General features: G+C 43.4%; 1 protein-coding gene across 1 annotated transcript in view; it reads right to left on the bottom strand.

Annotated features, from left to right (window-relative positions):
* Positions 1 to 5,064: 5,064 nt before the first annotated feature.
* LOC311108720 (prospero homeobox protein 1-like) overlaps positions 5,065 to 25,104 on the bottom strand; it is a gene marked incomplete at both ends in the record, with an annotated part of 30,696 nt that continues 10,656 nt past the window's right edge. The window contains 2 exons of the mRNA XM_084151442.1: positions 5,065 to 5,250; positions 20,323 to 20,517. Coding sequence (XP_084007568.1) covers positions 5,065 to 5,250; positions 20,323 to 20,517 — 381 coding nt within the window. The remainder of the gene's footprint in view (positions 5,251 to 20,322; positions 20,518 to 25,104) is intronic.

The raw sequence follows: 25,104 nt of genomic DNA, 5'->3' as shown, positions 1-25,104 counted from the left end.
TGTTTTTTACGCCCTCTACCTGTCCCCAAACAAAACATAAACTTTTATTCATTTTTCCAGTTCAATTTAGCTGCCAAAATCTTCATGTAACAATTTCAGAGAATTGATTGAGTGCTCTCAAGTATCTTCTTTTTTTGTAAGTACACTACATGACCAAAAGTATGGCTGAAATAGCCGAATCCACTATTTGAAGGTGTGTCCACATACTTTTGGATATATAGTGTATGTTATATTGGATTGGTTCTACTTCATGACATACAATACAACCTTCCCAAGGTAAAAACTTCGAATAAATTAGGATAAATTAAACCAATAAATTACATAAAATCTGCAAGGCAAATAGACACCACCAACAAAAACAACAAAAAAGCTAAAATCACCCATCTAGTTTTATTTTTTTCTAGAATAGATTAATCTCTTCTCAGTGCTTGAGGCGTCACTACAGACCCCCTGGTTCGATTCCAGGCTGTATCACAACCGGCCGTGATTGGGAGTCCCATAGGGCGGCGCACAATTTGCCCAGCGTCGTCCGGGTTTGGCCGGTGTAGGCCGTCATTGTAAATAAGAATTTGTTCTTAACTGACTTGCCTAGTTAAATAAAGGTAAAATTAAAAAATTAAAAAACATGTAATAAATTATACTGTATATATGAGCCATGGCAATTTTTGTTGGAATTACTGCACTAGATTTGAATAATAATGTCATACAAAAAGCATAAACAAACGCTATATACAACATATTGCTAAATAATACAAAGGCAGTATTTATCACTTTAAATTCCACGTACTTGATATTTACAAAAGAAGAGTCATAATTCGATAGGCAGAAACTTCGCAAACACACACACACATGCACGGGACAGCCAAACACCCCCCTCAGTGTGATGAATGGAGTGTGTGTGTGCATCAAAACCCTTCTTAATTCTGTACCTCCAGTTTTTAGACCAGTCCTATTCTACCCCAATGACAGAATCCAGTGAGTGTTGGGTAACTGACTGTCATACAGTATGTTTACAATATAGTTTCCCCCTCCATTCTTTCACCAGTAGTCTATGGGGACAATAAGTTCCAGTTTTCCTCTCACTAAGGCCTCTATTGGGTCGTAAAGAGAGACACCAACGCCCTTGTGTGGACCAGTCTGGATCCACTGCCAATTATGACATCATAATAAAGGGACAACTACGCCATGTTCCGTCAGCAGAAAAGGGATGCTTGTGCAGTTTGAAGGGCATCGCCCACAGAGGGGAACAGACATTACTTTTAGGGTGTGGCGTGGTGTAAAAAACGTCTCCTCGGTGTCTTTGGGGAAGAGAGATTGGAGAGCAGATAGAGAGAGTATGTCAAATCTCACTTTCTCTCACTCGCTCACTCTGTCTTTTTCTTTTCATCCCTCACTCCCTCTATCCCCTTCCGAGTCATATAAGACTCGGGAGAACACTGATAAAGATCTAAGCGATCGTTCCCTTTTTCAATATGTACAGTTACAGCATCACATTTTATGTTCCTCAAAAAGGAATTAAAAACACAAGTGTGTTTTTATCTCCAAAACACACCCGTTCAAAACAAAATGCAAAGAAATCAAATTAAATGTCTTCACAAAACCTGCAAAAACAACTACCGGTACTATCGCTTCTATTCTACTTTTAAGATACTAACAAATCGCTTTTTTCTGTAATAGATCAAAACAAAGAAATCACAAAAATTACCATCAAAACTTTATGCTTCATGACACAATTCCTGCCAGAGATCCTTCCCAAAGGTTCACTCTATTATTTGCTTCTTAAAATAGATTTACATTTTACAATTCTTAAAAAATACCATATTTATATGCATTTCGATAGCAATATTCTAGAAACCAAACAAACCAAAAATAAAAACCCAAACAATTAAGGTCCTGATAATCCATTTAAATAAGAGTCCTTATTAACCAGGAATAATCTGTTTATTGTAGCTGCACAACGCACAGGAACTACTTCTTAGGGTGGGGTTGTAGGAGGGAAGGGAGGGTGGGATATTAATCCATCTATCAGATAAAAGTGTCCTTCCTCTCCTTTGTCTTGTGTTACAGGTTCTTTTAAGCCGTTGGCTGGTGCCTTGAGACTCTAAGACAAACTCATCCCCTCCTGGCCTCTCTCAGGGCTTGGATCTTAAGAAGAACAGTGTCTGGGGGTGAACATAATGAAGGGAGTAGCTCCCCATCTTTCTCGCCTCCTTTTTTCAAACGCTTTGTGTCGCCTTTACAAGTCAGCAGGTTAAGCAAGCTGCTCCTTTGGATTTTTTGTGACACACAGTGAACCAAAGCCGACGTGGCTGAGGCCGGGGCAATGACAAGTAAGCACACACACACACACACACACACACACACACACACACACACACACACACATACATACATACACATACATACATACATACATACATTCACACATACATACACACGAATACAGTATGTGATCTTTCAGTGCTTAGAATGTACTTAATCAAAGGTCAGGGAACTACTACTAACTATTTTTTATCAGTAACAAAGCCAGAGCCAGGATTCAACTAGATGAAAAAACTGGATCAAAACAAAATGCAAAATATTGAATGTCAATGTATTTCACTGGAAACAAATCAAGGAATGGTGTTTATATATTAATGTATCAATTACTGAATAAACTGTGCATAGGGACTCTAATAAAATGATACTGTATCAGAGTCTTTGTCTCAAATCTTTATGGATCTGAGAGGTTATACATTTCCCCCTAGGCTGAGTGGTGAACTCTAACCTTGTATTGTTCAGGGAGAAAGGAGCAGCTAGCGCTGAGCCAGGTGAATGATACAGAGAAGAAGAGAAGAGAGGACGATATAGGAGGAGAAAGGTGTCTGTGTCCGTACAATTTCTATTAATGAATGTCTGTATTGTTTCTCTCTGTTTTTTCCTGACCTTGTGACCTGACAAGGCAAGACTCTAGGCCCCAGTTTTAGGCTATAGCCATACTATGAATTTTTTTCTGGTCAGGTGACATGGTCAGGGAAATATCCCTCTCGTCCTCCCTCCCATCTCTCCTCTCTCTCTAATATTCAGCTAGCCATTTATTTATTTACCTAGCTATCTATTTGTCAAACAAAAAAACAAAAAAATCCATCAAAGAGTAGTACAGTGCTGTTGTAGTAAAATATTACATAAACTTTTAATTTGCTTGGAAAGTAGCTGCATATTGTATCCTCTTAGTTAATTGTCATTAGCTTCATCACAGAATTAACGAGTTTAACAAATACTCTTTGTTGTTGGGATAAACTCCACTGCAAAAAGCAATCATTACAGACAAAACTGGGGCCTTTGTGGTTACACTTTATTTTAGTTATTTTAAGGTCCAACATTTACTTGGTATAACCACAAGAAGCAGTAAGTAGCTCCCGTTACCTCATAGGACTGTAAAATAAAGAATTTCTGCCTTCACTTTTATCCACACACTGTTATCGAAAACTATGTATGTATGAATGAATGAATATATGATGTAATCCTGAATGAATGGCCCATAAATGTGTGTAGTTAACATGTGCTCTGTTGATATTTCAATGCTGGAGTCGATGTGGAAATTCAGCCTTGAAACAATAAGTCATCAACTCAAACAGTAACTGGTCTGTCTTAATGCCAAAAGGTCACAAGCTGTGTGTTTCTGTGTGTGTTTGTGTATACTTGTAGGTGTGTGTGTGTGTGTGTGTGTCACTGCCCACACACACCTCTGCATTTGTGCACTGCCACTGGTTGCACCATGTGCTCTTCCAAACCAACACCTCTTACATTTTACAGCATTGTTTTCTATTTGTGCAAAGCTTAGGGTTGAGACTCATGTCCCCCTTGTGTTTTTACTTGAGCCCCAGGACTGAAGCCTACTCTCTCCCCAGTGTCTTCCCTATCAGCAGAGAAGTTCAAACAAAACTTGGACCCACACAAACAGAAAGAGGAGGGATGGGGGATATGAAGATGAGCAAGAGGTTTTTGCCCAAATTGCTGAGAGCAAAGTAATTATACGTAACGAATTTATACTATTTTGGAATAATAATAATAATTTATTTTCTGTAACGTTGTCAAGGGACAAACAATTCTGCAAGTGCCAATCTTTATAAAGCAATGATGACAAATAATAATAATAATATACACCCAATAAACACAATGTCCTAATCGCAGAAAACACACTTCAAAGTATCATGGTAGAGCTCAGTAGATGACTGACACCAGTCTAGTTTCAGTATACCAATACAGACCAGTACTAGTATTCCAGTATAGTTCAGTAGTTAATAAAGCGTAATGTAGTGTTGTCCTCTGTGGGACATCCATTGTAGTGGGCACCTATTGGGGAGCCACCTCGCATAGTGAGGAGAGCCTATTGAGGACCCCTCCGTAGTGTAGTGGCCAAAGTCTATTGGTGACCGCACTAGCATTGTAGGGTCATCCTTAGAGTAGGTAGGGTACAGGCTAGTGGGAAGCCCCTGCCTACGCATAGTGAGGACCCCTCCTTAGTGTTTCTAGTATATCAGGGCAGATAGATCAGGGTTCACACAGTCCAAAACACAAAATAGCACGTGTCAAACTCAATCCACGGAGTGCCGAGTATCTGCGGGTCTTCGCTCCTCCCTTGTACTTGATTGATGAATTAAGGTCACTAATTAGTAAGGAACTCCCCACAACTGGTTGTCTAGGGCTGAAATGAAAGGAAAAAACAAAAACCTGCAGACACTAGGACCTCCATCAAATCAGTTTGACACCCCTGCCCAATAGGATCAAAGTCTCTCTTCAGATCAGCAGAATCATTTAAAAAACAAATAATAATCATAGTCATGATAATAATAATAATAATAATAATAATAATAATAATAATAATAACAACAACACAATAGCTAGATCATTTCAACAGCCCAGTAGGCTTCAGATCGGGAGGAATGCAACTTCATACTTCATACATTAAAAAAAGCAGGAAAATCTGAGAAAGAAATCAATAAAATAAAAAATAAAATCCTATCAAAATAAAATAAAAAGTACAAAGCGTCGGGGCAGGGGGCGGAGGCAGGTCGTAATTGGTTACTCGTGTAGGAGCTCCTGGAGACAGTTGGGCGACTTAAAGACCTCGGGCACCTCGCTGTCCAGCTTGCAGATCACCTTGTAGATGGCCTTCTTCCAGGATGGGTCCACGTCTTTGCCCGCCACAATGGCATTGAAGAACTCACGCAGCGTGATCATAGCCACCTCCAGGAACAGCTCTGGAACCTGCACCAACACAGACAGAAGGCGTTAGTTCAGGTTCTCCTGATGGCTTGGTTAGTTGGAGCATGGTGATAGCAACACCATAGCTGTGGGTCTGATGACTGCAATGGCCACATACACGGAATATATGTATGAATTGTAACATTTTTTGTATATATTTTGTTTTATAAACTTTGTTGGTCGAGCGCTGAATGCTGTTTGGCTGAAAGCCGTGGTATATGAGACCGTATATCACGGGTAGGGCAAAACATTTATTTTTACTGTTCTAATTACGTTAGTAACCAGTTTATAATAGCAATAAGGCACCTCAGGGTTTTGTGGTATATGGCCAATATAACACGGCTAAGGGCTGTATCCAGGCACTGTGTGTTGCGTCGAGCATAAGAACAGCCCTTAGCCGTGGTATATTGGCGATATACCATACCCCATCATGCCTTATTGCTTAAATATATAATACCTAATAATATATTATAATATTATCAGAGACCTTCCATTAATAATACTATTATATCACAACTTAGGTGAGAGTAATAGTGTGGTAGAAAGTAATTGTATCATTTACAGTAACACAGCGTTATCACAACAATAAAGGGTTGAGTTCGTGGCTGTGATGAGAAGCCCTGTGGTTTCTGTAACATTGTGTACCACCTGTCTCTTTAGTCGCAACTTCCTAAAAAAATCAATTGAAATATACAGTACACTTGTGTTGTGATTTATGACGGCTCATTTCTTGCAAATTCTCAGGTTTATATCCCCACCCTCCTCCCTCCTCCCACCAGCTTCAGAAATACGTCTTTATGAGTGTACTGTAAATACGAGCCCACACAACAGCCTGAAAAGAGGAAGTAGTACTAAATGCTTTGGGAACACACAGACACACAGGCTCTTTAGTGTCCATGACAGCATAGCTCACTGACACCATAGAGATTATTTGTCTGGCAAAGATCTGTGACACCTTACCCAAGCACACATACACACGCTTAGGAGCACACACACATGCACGTCCACACACATACACACATACACACATACACACATACAGCCCTGGCATATTTGGCAACCTCTCTCCTTCACTCAAAGCCCCAGATTAATGCAGCCTTCAGGGGTCACCTGCTTGGATAATGCTGACTGTCTCCCTCTGCAGCCACACACACACACGCACACACGCACGCACGCACGCACGCACGCACGCACGCACGCACGCACGCACGCACACACACACACACACATATACACACACACACACACACGCACGCACGCACGCACGCACGCACACACACACACACACACATATACACACACACACACGCACGCACGCACGCACGCACGCACGCACGCACGCACGCACGCACGCACACACACACACACATATACACACACACACACAGACAGGCAGACACACACACAGGCAGGCATGCGGGCAGACACACACACACACAAACACATGCTCAGACACACACACACCTAGCAGCTTACCCAAACGCCTGACAGTGCGCACTCCGCTCCTCTCCTCCTGTGTCCTGCAGATACTCATCAGGAGTGTCAGGACACAGCAAGGTTAGTGGCCACCGGAATTCACACACGTGGACACACGCATGCACACACACACACACACACACAGGCAGGGACAGCCAAACACCCTCCTCAGTGTGATGAATGGAGTGTGTGTGTGTGTGTGTATGTGTGTATGTCCACTGCTCTTTGTGTGAAAAGGTGAATCATGAATAAGAAAGTGTACATGTGAGGAAAGTGTGAGAAGAAATACAGAGTGTGTGTATGTACAGTGAGGGAAAAAGGTATTTGATCCCCTGCTGATTTTGTACGTTTGCCCACTGACAAAGACATGATCAGTCTATAATTTTAATGGTAGGTTTATTTGAACAGTGAGAGACAGAATAACAACAACAAAAATCCAGAAAAAAGCATGTCAAAATTGCTATGAATTGATTTTCATTTTAATGAGGGAAATAAATATTTGACCCCTCTGCAAAACATGACTTAGTACTTGGTGGCAAAACCCTTGTTGGCAATCACAGAGGTCAGACGTTTCTTGTAGTTGGCCACCAGGTTTGCACACATCTCAGGAGGGAATTTGTTCCACTCCTCTTTGCAGATCTTCTCCAAGTCATTAAGGTTTCGAGGCTGACGTTTGGCAACTCGAACCTTCAGCTCCCTCCACAGATTTTCTATGGGATTAAGGTCTGGAGACTGGCTAGGCCACTCCAGGACCTTAATGTGCTTCTTCTTGAGCCACTCCTTTGTTGCTTTGGCCGTGTGTTTTGGGTCATTGTCATGCTGGAATACCCATCCACAACCCATTTTCAATGCCCTGGCTGAGGGAAGGAGGTTCTCACCCAAGATTTGACGGTACATGGCCCCATCCATCGTCCCTTTGATGCGGTGAAGTTGTCCTGTCCCCTTAGCAGAAAAACACCCCCAAAGCATAATGTTTCCACCTCCATGTTTGACAGTGGGGATGATGTTCTTGGGGTCATAGGCAGCATTCCTCCTCCTCCAAACACGGCGAGTTGAGTTGATGCCAAAGAGCTCGATTTTGGTCTCATCTGACCACAACACTTTCACCCAGTTCTCCTGAATCATTCAGATGTTCATTGGCAAACTTCAGACGGCCCTGTATATGTGCTTTCTTGAGCAGGGGGACCTTGCGGGCGCTGCAGGATTTCAGTCCTTCACGGCGTAGTGTGTTACCAATTGTTTTCTTGGTGACTATGGTCCCAGCTGCCTTCATTGAGATCATTGACAAGATCATTGACAAGATCCTCCCGTGTAGTTCTGGCCTGATTCGTCACCGTTCTCATGATCATTGCAACTCCACAAGGTGAGATCTTGCATGGAGCCCCAGGCCGAGGGAGATTGACACTTCTTTTGTGTTTCTTCCATTTGCGAATAATCGCACCAACTGTTGTCACCTTCTCACCAAGCTGCTTGGCGATGGTCTTGTAGCCCATTCCAGCCTTGTGTAGGTCTACAATCTTGTCCCTGACATCCTTGGAGAGCTCTTTGGTCTTGGCCATGGTGGAGAGTTTGGAATCTGATTGATTGCTTCTGTGGACAGGTGTCTTTTATAAAGGTAACAAACTGAGATTAGGAGCACTCCCTTTAAGAGTGTGCTCCTAATCATAGCTCGTTACCTGTATAAAATACACCTGGGAGCCAGAAATCTTTCTGATTGAGAGGGGGTCAAATACTTATTTCCCTCATTAAAATGCAAATCAGTTTATAACATTTTTGACATGCGTTTTTCTGGATTTTTTTGTTGTTATTCTGTCTCTCACTGTTCAAATAAACCTACCATTAAAATTATAGACTGATCATTTCTTTGTCAGTGGGCAAACGTACAAAATCAGCAGGGGATCAAATACTTTTTTCCCTCACTGTATGTGTGCAGGTTCAGTAAATGTGTGCCATCCAGGGCTAACAATGACCTGGGAGGCAGGAGACTGTGACTGTGTCCCTATAGACACCAGACTGGCAGGCAGGCAGCGGTCCAGTGCAGTACAAGATGCAGGGAGTGTCGCATTACTTAGAATATTCCTACATGGAATTTCTCCTGACGTTTTGACTATAAAAGGACAGCAAAATGCTGACTGCAAGGAGAAGGCAATGTCAAGGAGAAAAGGGTATTGGTATTTCAGATCCTCTTGACTGAGAGAGTGAGAGAGAGGGTGAGGGAAGAGGGAGGGAGGTGAGAGACGAAGGGGAGAGAGAGAGAGAGGGAAGTGGAGAGACTGAATAAAAACAGCAGGAGCAAGAGAGAGAGAGAGAGAGAGAGTTATTCTTGTCCCTGAGCCCTTTGTCTGTGGTTGTGGTTGTGTGTGTGTGTGTGTGTGTGTGTGTACGAGCTGTCTGCTTGTCGTGGCCAGCAGAGAGCTCTAACTGTTTTGTCCCCCTCTCCGTCCCCCCTCCTTTTCCATCCCTCCCTTGGGTCAGCTGTTGGACCTTTGTTCCAGAGGCATTGTGGGGGATTATCCTGTGTGGCTGCTCATTCACTAGGCTGGCCAGTAAACAGGGCCAATCGAGTCACTCGTGTCGCTCCTTCATACATATTTCATAGAGCTCATGGGGGGGGTCCAAAACAAGAGCTTTTATGAAAAGAGATATTATCCTGCTCTTCCCCAGTGTAACACAATATGAGAGGAGGAGGGTATAGGAGCAGAGGAGAGAGGGGGAGCCAGAGAAAGGAAGGGGAAAAAAAAGCAACTGAGTTTGGTTGGCGACAATCAAAGCTGTAATATTTTATCCAGCATTCATTCATCCCACTGTGTACTCTCTCACACACACGTCGCTCACCCTCCACCTCTCCCCCCTCCATGGCCCAACACAAGTCCTGCTGTTAGTGTAGTAAATATTGATCAAGGAGACAAGTGGACCTATCACCCCTCTACCGAGGATGGAGGGGGTGAGACGAGAAAAGGAGGGGGTTCCGTGGACAAGCGGCACAGATGAGGCATTTAATCACTCTCATTCATCCTCTGTCTCCCTTACTCCCTCCCTTCCTCTCTCATTCTCTCTTTCTCTGTCTCTCTTTCCCCTTCTCTCTCTCTCTCTCATGACAGGTTGCTTTAAGACAGCGGGATAAGCTCTCTTGCAGAAAGGGGGAATCGGATTTCCTCTTTTTTTGATGAGATAATAAAATATGACAGAGGACAATGGCAGTTCCTAGACTGCTTGCTGGGGGATATTCACACAACATCATCCAGGCTGTCTTAAGACTGCTTAAACCAACAGCAGAAAGGTAGCCAGCCAGGGGGCCTAAATCCACTACTATTCAAGGGGTGGGAATCTGTGTTCTGCAAAGCCTGAGAATGCCCCTCTTGGTGATTCAGGGTATAGTGTTGTTTGGCCAAAGTGTTTTAAGCCTGCCTTTGGGAACTGTCAGGAGATGTATTGCACCTTCTATTTGCTCAGCGCTGGACAAACAAAAAGAGACCCTAGAAGATAAGCACGATGTGTGCTGGGATAGCCTTGAAGGATGCACGACACACACGGAGCCCACATGCTCTGAGTTCCCCTGGGTTAATTCCTAACCCGCTCCTGGCCTGGGAATAGGAACACTTGTCTTTCTCTCTGGCTGAGGGACACTCCAGGATTTTACTATACACGGAATTCTGTGGACGTTGAGCTCTGACAACGGAACACAGTTTCTATCAACATTTTATAGCTTTTATAGCATTTTATAGCATTTTATAGCTTAACTTGAGAAAATATAAGATCTTTGTTGAGTAAAACTCCAATCAATAATCTACAACGGCCTTGATATGCTCTTGGACTGCACTGTCACTTTGGGCAAACAGAACCGATGCCCCCTTCCTCCCCCTTCCTCCCCCTTCCTCCCGCCACCCCCACTTTAGCTGATAAAACAACGCCATGGCTGAAGAGTCCAAGAGGAGAGTAGAGAAGAGAAGGACATTAAATGAAAGGAATGGAAAGAAAAAGAAAGCGAAGTGAAGGGGAAACCAACCTGAAAACTGTGTAAATACGCTCCTAGTGATAGGGAGAGGGAGACAGAGGAGGTGGCCTTGGGGCCTTAGCTGAAGCCTTGAGGGGCTGCTGCCTTCCTGCATTTGGGTGTTGCATCGTGTGTTTTTCTTTGTAGGAGAAAACACTGGGCAAGCGTCATCTCTCTGATTCTCAAGGTGTACCACAGGCAGGGAGTGAAGGACGTGACAGGGTCGAAGACGCTGCTGACAAACTCCCATCATTCCTTTTCCTCATCCCCCCCATCTCCCGCAATCATATCAGGGCCTTGTCTGACATCTCTCTTATCCCCTCCCTTCCTCATTCGCTCTCTCCAGATGGGTAGTAGGCTAGTCAGAGAGAGCTGTCCATCATGAAAAACCTATTCATGTCTGTTGTCATCTACTTTACACAATGGCAAAATTCAAGGAACACAACCAATAATGCAATACAGGAGTGAAACGCTGCTTTCTGATTCATGCCTATTAAGATGAGCAAAAGACACAATCCTCTCTGATTGAAACACACAGCACACATTTCATTATCTATTTGATATGCTCCCCACCCCAGCAGAGACCCAGCCGGTGATCTAAATGGGGGTCAGGGAGTGGTGTGTTGGAGCCTCTTCTATCAGTAAGCCAGGCCAGCTCCTAGAGAGAGGCCAGTAGCTGGAAATAAAGAGGGAATCTGGAAGATAGGACAGGGACATCTGGAGAGGAGGAGAATGGAGGGAGGGGAGGAGGAGAGATTGGAAGAATAGGGGAGCCAGGGCGAAGGAGGGTGTGGGTGGGCGGGTTGACAAAGATGGGGCAGTAAGGAGCAGAGAGAAGGAGGGGAATGAGGGAGAAACGAAGGAAGGGTGGATGAGAGAGAAAGAAAGAGAGGGGGAATAATGGTGCAGATTGGAGGAAGTATTGAGCTTGGCAATCATTTGACTGGGAAATGGGACAGGTGTGTGTGTGTGTGTGAGTGAGTGTAAGGGGGGGGTATTTGACACATCTGCAGCGCTGATGCACGCCCTGGTCATTCTGGCATGGGTCCCTTTGCCATGCTTCATTAGTCACACACCAAAAACATCCAGGAATAATGACATAATCAGCAGCTGTGCCACAAGGCAGGCTGCCCCTCACAAGGTGACCAGGGACAGAAGGATGGGGGGAAGAGGGGACAGAAGAAGGGGTGAGGGGAGGGGGGGAGAGAATAATGGATCAAATGGACTGGAGTATGCAGTTCTTCTCATTTAATATATGGCTATGGAGTATGAAGTGTGTAGGGAGAGATATAGTGTGTGTATGTGTGTGTGAGACAAGAGATGTCAGACCACAAGGAGTTGTTCCCATTAAGTAAACACACACATACACACACACACACACACAAACACACACACACACACGGTCACATACACACTAAAGACGGGACCTGCCATCTTTCTCAAACAGAGGCCTTAGTAGCTGCAGGGCACTCAGTGAAGAGTGGCCTGCAGCTCTCTTCTCTCCTCTTCTTCTCCTTCATTCTTTACCCTCTTTCTTCCCCCTTTCTACTAGAAGCTGACACAGAGATTGCTAATACTGTTTTGGTGCCTTAAACTAAATGCTGTAAGGTTAACAGCTAAAACCCTTTTTGTCACACACTCATGCACACACACACACACACACACACACACACACACACACACACACACACACACACACACACACACACAGACACACACACACACACACACACACACACACAGACACCAATACGTAAGGCTCTTTTTTGAAAACACTACACCTGTGTTTGTCTGCTCTGTGTCCACTGGACATAAACTTTTAGCCCCACACCCCCCAGGGTCAAATGCAGGTCAATGATATGACCCACACACACACAAACACACCGCACCACACCCACACACACACACACACACACACACACACACACACACACGCACACACAAACACACACACTAAACCAAACACACCTGCTGTGTACCAGAGAGGAATGAGAGAATGAGATAGACAGAAGGGAAGATGACAAACATTACCCTCTTTGAAGAGAACAAATGTTTTTTTTTGTATTTTTCATTTAACCTTTATTTAACTAGGCAAGTCAGTTAAGAACAAATTCTTATTTCCAATGACGGCCTACCAAAAGGCAAAAGGCCTCCTGCGGGGATGGGGACTGGGATAAAAAAACAAAAAAAACAAAAAAATATTGGACAAAACACACATCACGACAAGAAAGACACCACAACACTACATAAAGAGAGACCTAAGTCAACAATATAACATGGCAGCAACACATGACAACACAGCATGGTAGCAACACAACATGACAACATGGTAGCAAATGTGGCCCCAAGAGGGAGGAGGGGAGGCGAGCGAGGGGGCAAGGGGGAAGGAGATGTGAAGCTTAGACAATGCTGTGGGGCATGGCAGTTGGAGAGACCGTGACCCTGGGACTATAAAGTTAAATCTGACATTTTGGTCAAAAATGAGTTATTGACATAGAGTTGCTCTTTAGGTGGTCCTTTACATGTGAGATTTTTGAGTACATTTAAGATGAATTTTTATTTTACATCAGAAAGTTCTATCTGCACCAACACCTTTTAACTTGGTGCTATAAGGTTCCATCTGCAATCCAATCACACAATGCTGGGTTGTCAATTAAAAATAATTGTATGTAAGGTGATATACAGTGGGGAAAAAAAGTATTTAGTCAGCCACCAATTGTGCAAGTTCTCCCACTTAAAAAGATGAGAGAGGCCTGTAATTTTCATGATAGGTACACGTCAACTATGACAGACAAAATGAGAAAAAAAAATCCAGAAAATCACATTGTAGGATTTGTTATGAATTTATTTGCAAATTATGGTGGAAAATAAGTATTTGGTCAATAACAAAAGTTTCTCAATACTTTGTTATATACCCTTTGTTGGCAATGACACAGGTCAAACGTTTTCTGTAAGTCTTCACAAGGTTTTCACACACTGTTGCTGGTATTTGTAAAGTGATTATCCCACTGGCTATAGGGTGAATGCACCAATTGGTGAGTCGCTCTGGATAAGAGCGTCTGCTAAATGACGTAAATGTGCCCTTGAGCAAGGCACTTAACCCTAATTGCTCCTGTAAGTCGCTCTGGATAAGAGCGTCTGCTAAATGACTAAAATGTAAATGTAAATGTAATGTAAATGTATTTTGGCCCATTCCTCCATGCAGATCTCCTCTAGAGCAGTGATGTTTTGGGGCTGTCGCTGGGCAACATGGACTTTCAACTCCCTCCAATGATTTTCTATGGGGTTGAGATCTGGAGACTGGCTAGGCCACTCCAGGAACTTGAAATGCTTCTTACGAAGCCACTCCTTCGTTGCCCGGGCGGTGTGTTTGGGATCATTGTCATGCTGAAAGACCCAGCCACGTTTCATCTTCAATGCCCTTGCTGATGGAAGGAGGTTTTCACTCAAAATCTCACGATACATGGCCCCATTCATTCTTTCCTTTACACGGATCAGTCGTCCTGGTCCCTTTGCAGAAAAACAGCCCCAAAGCATGATGTTTCCACCCCCATGCTTCACAGTAGGTATGGTGTTCTTTGGATGCAACTCAGCATTCTTTGTCCTCCAAACAAGACGAGTTGAGTTTTTACCAAAAAGTTCTATTTTGGTTTCATCTGACCATATGACATTCTCCCAATCCTCTTCTGGATCATCCAAATGCACTCTAGCAAACTTCAGACGGGCCTGGACATGTACTGGCTTAAGCAGGGGGACACGTCTGGCACTGCAGGATTTGAGTCCCTGGCGGCGTAGTGTGTTACTGATGGTAGGCTTTGTTACTTTGGTCCCAGCTCTCTGCAGGTCATTCACTAGGTCCCCCCGTGTGGTTCTGGGATTTTTGCTCACCGTTCTTGTGATCATTTTGACCCCACGGGGTGAGATTTTGCTTGGAGCCCCAGATCGAGGGAGATTATCAGTGGTCTTGTATGTCTTCCATTTCCTATAAATTGCTCCTACAGTTGATTTCTTCAAACAAAGCTGCTTACCTATTGCAGATTCAGTCTTCCCAGCCTGGTGCAGGTCTACAATTTTGTTTCTGGTGTCCTTTGACAGCTCTTTGGTCTTGGCCATAGTGAAGTTTGGAGTGTGACTGTTTGAGGTTGTGGACAGGTGTCTTTTATACTGATAACAAGTTCAAACAGGTGCCATTAATACAGGTAACGAGTGGAGGACAGAGGAGCCTCTTAAAGAAGAGTTACAGGTCTGTGAGAGCCAGAAATCTTGCTTGTTTGTAGGTGACCAAATACTTATTTTCCACCATAATTTGCAAATAAATTCATAAAAAATCCTACAATGTGATTTTTCTGGATTTTTTTTCCTCAATTTGTCTGTCATAGTTGACGTGTACCTATGATGAAAATTACAGGCCTCTCTCATCTTTTTAAGTGGGAGAACTTGCACAATTGGTGGCTGACTAAATACTTTTTTCCCCCACTGTACTTATTGAGTCATGAAAGAGGAAGACAAAACAAAACAGTTCTGAGATCTGGGACTTGAAATACACTCATTATCTCAAAACTATTCATTTTGCTGATAGAACCTTATAGTCCCAAGTCCTTGATTATTCATATCATAGGTTCTGGTCCTATTTTTAAATTACTTCGTTTTTTTTTCACCACTTTTTCAGAAGAATGTTCTTTATGCTCTTTATGGTAGAAACAAATAAATACACGTGCCTTAGAGCATGTTTATGGCCCTTAGGAGAGGCATTCGTGTTTTTGTCTTGTTCTATATCAATATGAAAACCTCCATGGAAGCGGTATTTCACAAAAATTACTAACTTACCAAAATTTTTTGGACAACTATCAAGTAATTTACTGCCTTTGGGTGTCAGAGACCAGACCAATATATCAGTTTACTCATCCAGAGCTAAGCTTTAGCAACATTGCTAGTTATCCTTAGGATATAGGGTATTTGTCATGTTAGGGAATTATTGCTTTACAAAATGTGTGATGAAAATGTATGAATATATTTGATGATGAGACTAGAAAAAAGGAAGGGTATTCTCATTATTTAATCATTATATGTCTGTACTTTTCTATTGAAATTGAAATAATTTTAAACATTCTGTGCCAGATAGAACCTTAAGGCTGAACCCAGATTGACATATCCCCCCCCCCCCCCAAAGAAAAACGAATTTACAAATGTCTTAGGATTTTGATACTCTGCACTTTAGGTACCTTTACGGTGAGGACCTTAATGTGTCTTCTTATGAAAGAAGAATTGACTACAAAACATTTCTGAAATCTGAAATGTGAAAACGCTTTAATGCTCAATATCTAAAATCAAATCAAATCAAATTGTATTTGCCACATGCGCCGAATACAACAGGTGTAGACCTTACAGTGAAATGCTTACTTACAAGCCCGTAACCAACAATGCAGTTTTAAGAAACTACGTTTTAAGTAAAAAATAGATAAGTAAAACATTTAAATTACAAAAAATGTAAGAGCAGCAGTAAAATAAAATAACAGTAGGGAGGCTATATACAGGGGGTACCGGTACAGAGTCAATGTGCGGGGGCACCGGTTAGTCGAGGTAATTGAGGTAATATGTACATGTGGGTAGAGTTAAAGTGACTCTGCATTGATAATAAACAGAGTAGCAGCAGCGTAAAAGAGGGGGTGGGGTGGGGTCAATGCAAATAGTCTGGGTAGCCATGATTAGCTGTTCAGGAGTCTTATGAATTGGGGGTAGAAGCTGTTAAGAAGCCTTTTGGACCTCCGGTACCGCTTGCCGTGAGGTAGCAGGGAGAACAGTCTATGACTAGGGTGGCTGGAGTCTTTGACCATTTTTAGGGCCTTCCTCTGACACCGCCTGGTATAGAGGTCCTGGATGGCAAGAAGCTTGGCCCAAGTGATGTACTGGGCCGTACGCACTACCCTCTGTAGTGCCTTGCGGTCGGAGGCCGAGCAGTTGCCATACCAGGCGGTGTTGCAACCAGTCAGGATGCTCTCGATGGTGTAGCTGTATAACTTTTTGAGGATCTGAGGACCCATGCCAAATCTTTTCAGTCTCCTGAGGGGGAATAGGCTTTGTCGTGCCCTCTTCATGACTGTCTTGGTGTGTTTGGACCATGATAGTTTGTTGGTGATGTGGGCACCAAGGAACTTGAAGCTCTCAACCTGTTCCACTACAGCCCCGTCGATGAGAATGGGGGCATGCTCAGTCCTCTTTTTTTCCCTGTAGTCCACAATCATCTCCTTTGTCTTGATCACGTTGAGGGAGAGGTTGTTATCCTGGCACCACATGGCCAGGTCTCTGACCTCCTCCCTATAGGATGTCTCATCGTTGTCGGTGATCAGGCCTACGACTGTTGTGTCGTCTGCAAAACTATGCTTTGCGCAGATAGAACCTTTTAGTCCCAAGGTCTTAAGACAGCATCTGGTCTTAGCCTCTCTTATGGATCTATTAATGGACAGGGACTGGAGAGGAGAGGAGAGGAGAGGAGAGGAGAGGAGAGAGAGAGAGAGAGAGAGAGAGAGAGAGAGAGAGAGAGAGAGAGAGAGAGAGAGAGAGAGAGAGAGAGAGAGAGAGAGAGAGAGAGAGAGAGAGAGAGAAAAAAGAGAGGGATGGATACAAGGGAGAAGAGAAGGAAGGAGCGGTTTAGAGGAAAGAGGTAAAGCCAAGCTTCACTTGAACCGGCAATAAAGTTTTCTAGAATTTTGGAATTTTGTCTTTCATGAAAAGAAAACCCCCTGGATATGAGAGAGTAAAAACTGTGGGAGGGCCGTATCAATTCAAGCAGAGCGATGACAGATGGATAGATAGACAAAAGAGGAAGACAGACAAAAGTAGTGCGAAACGTCTTTCCAATATGAGGGAGCAGCTGATAAGGGTAGACACATGATACCCTGAGGATGAGTGTGTGTGTGTGTGTGCTTTCACTGGTACTTCACTCTCTAAAGACAGAGATCATAGGGAATTCCTCTTTTTCTCCCAACATCCCATTCTGTGGTCACACACAGCCTTATGAAAGGGGGAGAGGAAATGGAGAGATATAGAAGAGATGGTAACAGAGAGAAAGAAAGAGAGGAAGAGAAAGAGCGTTTTGATGTTTGTGGGGTGTCAGGGAAGCACAGAAAGGACAGTTGCCTTATGAATGGGGGAGTTGGACTTTTATGTTAGAACAAATGTGGGAGGAAGACGGTGGTTAGATGGGGTATTTGATGATGGGGCAAAAGAGAGAGTTATGGAAGAGAGAGGAGGAGAAGAAAGAAAGAGATAGGGCTGAGAAAAGAGGAGAGCGAGAGAAAGAGCTGGGGCAGGTAATTAACACAGGCTCTTTAATTACAGCTGGGGTTCACTGTGCCAGAAGGAATGTGGCAATTATGCCATAAAAACTTCCTAAAGGGGGGAAAACAGAACAGGGGTGGAGGAGGGGATGTAGGGCGGGGGGGGGGGGGGGGGGGGGGGGGGCAGAATACATGCAAAAAGGGGGAAGAAAGAATGAAAGGAGAGAGGAAACAATAACTACAAAAGAGGAGCTCAGAGGGAGACGGGAGCGTATTAGTGGAGCACAGTGACAGAGCAGATTATCATCAAACAAGAAAAAACACAGATGTGTGTGTGTGTGCATGCCTTGTGAGTCAGAGATGTGAGGTGTAGATGGAAATATACTGGATGTGTATCTAGGTGCCCCCAAGGCCCTTTTCTATAGATCACTGCCCTTCCTTCTCCTCCTTGGGGGCATCTAGATACACATCCAGTATATTTCCATCTACACCTCACATCTCTGACTCACAAGGCACGCACACACACACACAGACAAAACACCCTCACACGCACACACCGGAAGACTTCACACTGGCCAAGGCAGTTCGTTTGTGTCGGGGTGGTGTATTTGCATCGCTGGGCAAATTTTTCTTGTGCTCCTCTGTAATCAGCTCTTATATCTCCCAGACACCTGCTGCGAAAAACCTTAATATGCAAAACGTCTACACCCTCCTCCCCCACACCACCGTCCCAGCTCCTCAGTCAATAGAATACTTATTCACCTGCACCATTTCTCTCTCTCCCTCTCTCCCTCTCCCTCTCTCTGTCTGCTTGCAAATTTCTAACCAAGGCTAGTTTCCTGGTACAGGAGAAGAATGCCTGGTCTGTCTTGTCTGATTTGAGTTGGGGAACTTGGGTTGCTGTTATGCTGTACATTTTGGCATTATGAATTCATATGGAAGTGCTTCTGTTCCTCTACAGTAGATCAAATCCCGAAATGGGCCTAGGGTGGATGGGGGAGGTGTGTGTGTGCGTGTGTGCGTGGGTGTGAGGAGAGAAGAAGAGCCCAAACAGACACATAACGGACATAGGAGAGGGAGAGAGAGGCACTTTAAATGTGAGCGCTGCAGAATTCCCCTGCCACAAGGGCACTCTCCGCATAGCGTTTTCTCTCCTTCTCTTATCCTTCTTTCTCCCTCTCCCTCTCTCTACCCTTTTTCTCCCCTTTCCATCTTCTCTCTATTCCCCATGCTCTCTCCCTCCCTTGCTCCCCTATCTATCCATCTCCCTCTCTGCCTGTCTTTTTTCTCTCTCTCCCCATTCCTCTTGCTAAAACAGTGGGACACTTAACCTTGATAACAGTGAGATTTTCCCTCCTGAAAGTGACACACAAACACACATGCATGCAAACACACACACACACACACACACACACACACCACACACACACACACACACACACACACACACACACACACACACACACACACACACACTGGAGAAGTGCTTCGCCAGCACGGCGGCCGGTCTAAGGGACGGCTGTACCCTTCGAGGTGAGCAGGACACTGGGAAATGCAGCAACAACAAAACACACACACCCACGCACACACACACCACTCCAGGCCATTCTCAGCTGCAGACTTTTAAAGGCCTATTGTCAGCTGACATTGAAGACCTATTGTGCTGGACTCGACGTTCTGCAAACATTTCATAAGCATTTAGAACACCCTTACTGTACTTCTCTCTCAGGGAACACAAGAGGGTGTTTTTTAATTAGCTTTTTTTGTTTTTGATAAGTCATTGAGTTATCTATCTATCTATCTATCTATCTATCTATCTATCTATCTATCTATCTATCTATCTATCTATCTATCTATCTATCTATCTATCTATCTATCTATCTATCTATCTATCTATCTATCTATCTATCTATCTATCTATCTATCTATCTATCTATCTATCTATCTATCTATCTATCTATCTATCTATCTATCTATCTATCTATCTATCTATCTATCTATCTATCTATCTATCTATCTATCTATCTATCTATCTATCTATCTATCTATCTATCTATCTATCTATCTATCTATCTAGTCCACTAAGGGGAACTCACCCTTCCCAGGTAGTGTATGTATACTTTATGTTTGGTATCAGGACACTTTTATTGTACATTACAAAAAATACTGAGTGAGCTAATCAGTGGTGAGTAGTACTGAATAAGTGTTGCACTGAATGGTGTACTACCGCAACATCATTAGCCTTATTAAACCGTGCATCACATTAGTATTCAGGCAAGACTATGGTCACATAGCAGTAAATGGGTGTCGAACTAAAAGTGGTCCTACCTCAAAGTCATTGGCCTTGTTGTAGTGCATGTTGAGGGCTCGGTAGAGCTCGCAGTCGCGGCTGACGCTCATCTCCTCCACCCCGGTGACACCGTCGTTGATAGCCTGCCGGGCAAACTTCTCCATTTGAATGTAGTAGAACTCCCGGAAGTTACTGAACCACTTGATGAGCTGGGACGTGATGCAGCGGTTAAACTACGGGAGAGGAGAGATAGGAGAGATAGGAGAGATAGGATAAATAGGAGAGATGGGAGAGATAGGAGAGATAGGAGAGATAGGAGAGATAGGAGAGATGGGAGAGATGGGAGAGATAGGAGAGATAGGAGAGATAGGAGAGATAGGAGAGATAGGAGAGATGGGAGAGAGGGGCTTTAATAATAAGGATTATATGATAATAATGTTATAATGTTATAATGTATTATATATGCCCTATGTATTATATAGGGCGGCAGGTAGCTTAGTGGGTAAGAGCGTTGTGCCAGTAACCGAAAGGTCGCTGGTTCTAATCCCTGAGCCGACTAGGTGAAAAATCTGTCGATGTGCCCTTGAGCAAGGCACTTAACCCTAATTGCTCCTGTAAGTCGCTCTGGATAAGAGCGTCTGCTAAATGACCAAAAAAATAATAATAATAATATACAGTATAGTAGTTAACAGGGTTGGGATAAATTCAGCATTTTGGAATTAACCTCAATTCAACTCATGAGTTGAAATTCAAATTGAATTTGAGTTTGTGACAGGAAGTATAATTTAATTCAGGGCAATTCAAAGAAATTCCACTCAGTCATAGAACATGAGTGTTTCATTGAATCTGACAGGTTACACTTCCAGATACCAAAGAATATATCACTTTTCTCTGGAAACAATGTTCATATACTCTTTTAACCTTAGCGAGTGGAAAGGCAATTATATTTTCTCGACAAACAATGCAGTTATATTAGACCATACCTCCGTGATTGGTGCAAAGATTTTGCGGACATTTTTGGATATAATGTAAAGCCATTGATTCTTGGAGAAAATCACTCATACTGTTTATGCCTCATGAGCTTAGAACTACTGATCATTCCCACTATATTTGTAGGCTTTTATTTAAATGTTTACAAACAATTATAATGTAAACAACCAATTTAAAACATATGGGACAATTGCTCTGTCACAGCATAGACTTGTTTACAAAAATGTTAGCTAAAACTCAGCTTGATGCTTAACATGCAGCTAAGCTAATGACAGAGCAATTGGGCCTAAGAGTCCAAAGCCCTGTTAGTGAATTTGAGGGTGGTAAATAACATTATTCAGATCACATCTCTAAGCTTTTTGTGACAAGCAGCCATTTTGTCTTAATTTTCTAATTATATATTTTAGGTTAAACTAATGCATTCTTGGAAATGTAGTGTTTTCCCCATATTGAACAAAATGTAGGTGATTCATGAAATATAATAATTTAGGATAATATACAGGTTTCGCTTTCCGTGATCATTCATTTGAAGAGTTTGTCCTGAAAATTGTACAAGATGTTTATTTGTATAGACAAGACCTAATATAAAATAGAAGAGGCTTTTGAATTTCATTTAGTTTAACTGAATTTAATTATATTTCCTTTCATTCAAATTCGAATTGCGATTCTGTATCCTTTTTACTACTTCAAATTCTATTCAAATTCAAGAATTGAATTGGAATTTAGGAGGCATTCTCAATTAAATTCGGAACTGAGCCCAACCCTGGTAGTTAAACTATGAGAGATAAAGGGTCAGAGAGATTTTGAGTAATAATTATCATAATTATGAAAATAATTATTTCATAAATAATGGTAATTTATTTAACCTGGATAATTAATTGACATCATGATAATACCAACACTAATAATATTGGATTAGATTTTATTTGACATGTCCAAAATGCCATGAAATTATAAAATATATAGGGCCACATTATTGTGCAGAACCAAGCGTTTTAAGGCTTTCTGGGCTCTGTGATGAAGACATCATTGTTGAGTGTAGTTAAGGTGTAGTTAAGGGGGCATAGGGGGATTCATATCACATCAGGGAGTCTGGAGGTAGGCCGATAACAGAGAAAGAGATAAAAGACAAGAGAGAGAAAGACCGCAGCAGGACGGAGAGAGAAGATAATAAATAGAGACATAAAGTAAGACAGAGGAAGAGAGAAGAAAAAGAGTGAGAGTGTGTGTCTGCTATTCTGTTCTTTTCCCTGGGGGACTGGACCTCCCCCTATCGTAAACGTGGCTGGGCTGGGAGGGGAGCAACCACAAACACATAATTGACCAGAAAAACGATTAAGTCATCATCTAAAGCTCCCTTGCCCGCAGGGGGCTCAAACATGTACTTAACCCCATTCACCAATTACCCTGCACTGCACCCTGCCTCTCCACCCCTCTCAGGCTAGAGTAAAAGAAAAGAAAGGGGGAAAAGAAAAAAATAGAGAGAGAAGAATAGAGAGAGAGATGATTAGTGCTGAGAAGGCCTGGCTATCTGATCTGTGTGGCTGCATGGATTCAATAGGACATAAACCTATTAAAGGCCTAGTGGAGCTGGAGCTGTCTTCCGTTTTGCCTCGCTACTGAAAACACATTGTCCAAACAGACAGAAAGGAAGATAAGGACCTCAGGGCCCAGAACAGTCCCCAGCCTGGACCATCACACAAACGTACGCACACACACACGTGCGGGTACGCACACACATGCACACGCACACACATGCACACGCACACATCCCTCAAAACCCTTTACCTCATCCTTCAGCCCCCCCAAATCCTTTAACTCATCCCTCAGCCCCCTCCCTAAAAGCCTTACACTCCCCTATCCCCATATCCCTGCCCCGTCCCTACACCAACTCCCCCACTCTCACCCTCCATGCCTCCTTTCTGCTCTTTTTGTGATTCTGGGAGAATAGGAGAGAAAACATTACTAAATGCCGAGCAGCCACTCGCTGGGGAGGGAGAGCGGTTTTGACATGGAGATTAGGCTCTGACTATTGTTCCAGAACACACTCTCATCTGATCCGGGCCGACACACACACACATGCACACACACTAGCGCAGGCTCACACACGGCCTCATTTGAGCTAGGCATGGGCTGTGACAGAGAGGAAGGAGAGAGAAAAAAAGGGAGAGATAAAGTGAGAGAGGGAGAGGATGAGAGAGACAGGGATTGGAGGGGGGGGGCAAAGGAGGGGTCATTATTTTCTGGAATGGTCTGTGGATGACATAATGGGGGAGGACTGAAAGAGTAAGTCTGCCTGACATTGTTTTGCATGGGGGGGGGGGGTAGTAGGGGGAGGGAGAGGGGTGTAGAGAACAGCAGGGCTGGACAATAGACCAGGGCAGCGTAGGAACGTGAACTGTCAGCAGGCAAGGGTCATGACATCGAAGTGTCAAACAAACAAATAACTGACTCTTACAATTACACACACACAGGGGCTATTATTGTACACATATTTGATGTAGTCTCAAAAAGAGACATACACACACACTCATGCACATACACTTGTGCGTTCACTATCACAGATACGTCACTACTCAGACACATCACTCTCTATTGGATGGGTTGGGGTGAGCGGTACCTGTGTGTGTGTATGTGTGTGTTTGTGTGTGTGTGATTGAGGGCTGCATACTGAGATTAAAGTCAGTGAAAGAGATGTCATCACTCACACTGGAGACCTTTAGTGTCACTCCAGCCCTCTGACTGATAGATTTGTCACTTTGGACAAGGATCACTTCATTATACAGGATTTATAGCTCAACATCTATCTGACACAATGCATGTTTCAATCTACTGTATGGAATATCTACTGTACGAGGATGAAATGTGGTTAAATCACACATTACATGCATACAAAGAGAGAAAGAGAGAGATTCAATTTAAGTGTGTCTACTAAAGGTATTTGTTGCAAATCAGGTCCCATTCTTGTTTCATTAAGTTGCTTGTGGGGGGACAAAGGACCAGAGTGTTCAGTGTTCCATTTTACATTTACATTTTAGTCATTTAGCAGACGCTCTTATCCAGAGCGACTTACAGTTAGTGAATACATATTTTATATTTTTTCATACTGGCCCCCCGTGGGAATCGAACCCACAACCCTGACGTTGCAAACGCCATGCTCTATCAACTGAGCTACATCCCTGCCGGCCATTCACTCCCCTACCCTGGACGACGCTGGGCCAATTGTGCGCCGCCCATGAGTCTCCTGGTCGCGGCCGGCTGCGACAGAGCCTGGATACGAACCAGGATCTCTAGTGGCACAGCGAGGACTGCGATGCAGTGCCTTAGACCACTGCGCCACTCAGGAGTTCCGTCAGTGTTCTGTTGTGGGGAACTATTTCAAAGCAACACATCACCGGGACTCCTTAATCTGAGCTGGCAGGGGTCAGCCAAGAGAGACATGAGATGTCCATGGCCTGTTGGAGTGTGTGTGTGCGCGTGTATGTGTAGGCGTGATTGGCTAAGAGGGACGGCGAGAGCGTGTTTCTCACACTCACACTCACACTCACACTCACACTCGAGAGCCTGCAAAAGGTCAACCTTAAACGTTATCAACAAAGGAACAAAACACACACACACACACTCTACCCTATCATGCAACCTACATAAAACTATACACACAGCACCAGAGAAGGAAAACACTCAAGTCCCAACGATTAAACTCTTTTCAACACAGAAACAAAATCCTATTCATTTTCTATAAGACAACAGGGACATTCACTATATATGCAAAAGTATGTGAACACCCCTTCAAATTAGTGGATTCGGCTATTTCAGCCACACCAGTTGCT

Source organism: Coregonus lavaretus (genome assembly GCF_964263955.1).
Source record: "Coregonus lavaretus genome assembly, chromosome: 33".
Taxonomy (NCBI): domain Eukaryota; kingdom Metazoa; phylum Chordata; class Actinopteri; order Salmoniformes; family Salmonidae; genus Coregonus; species Coregonus lavaretus.
This window is presented reverse-complemented; position numbering and strand designations above follow the sequence as displayed.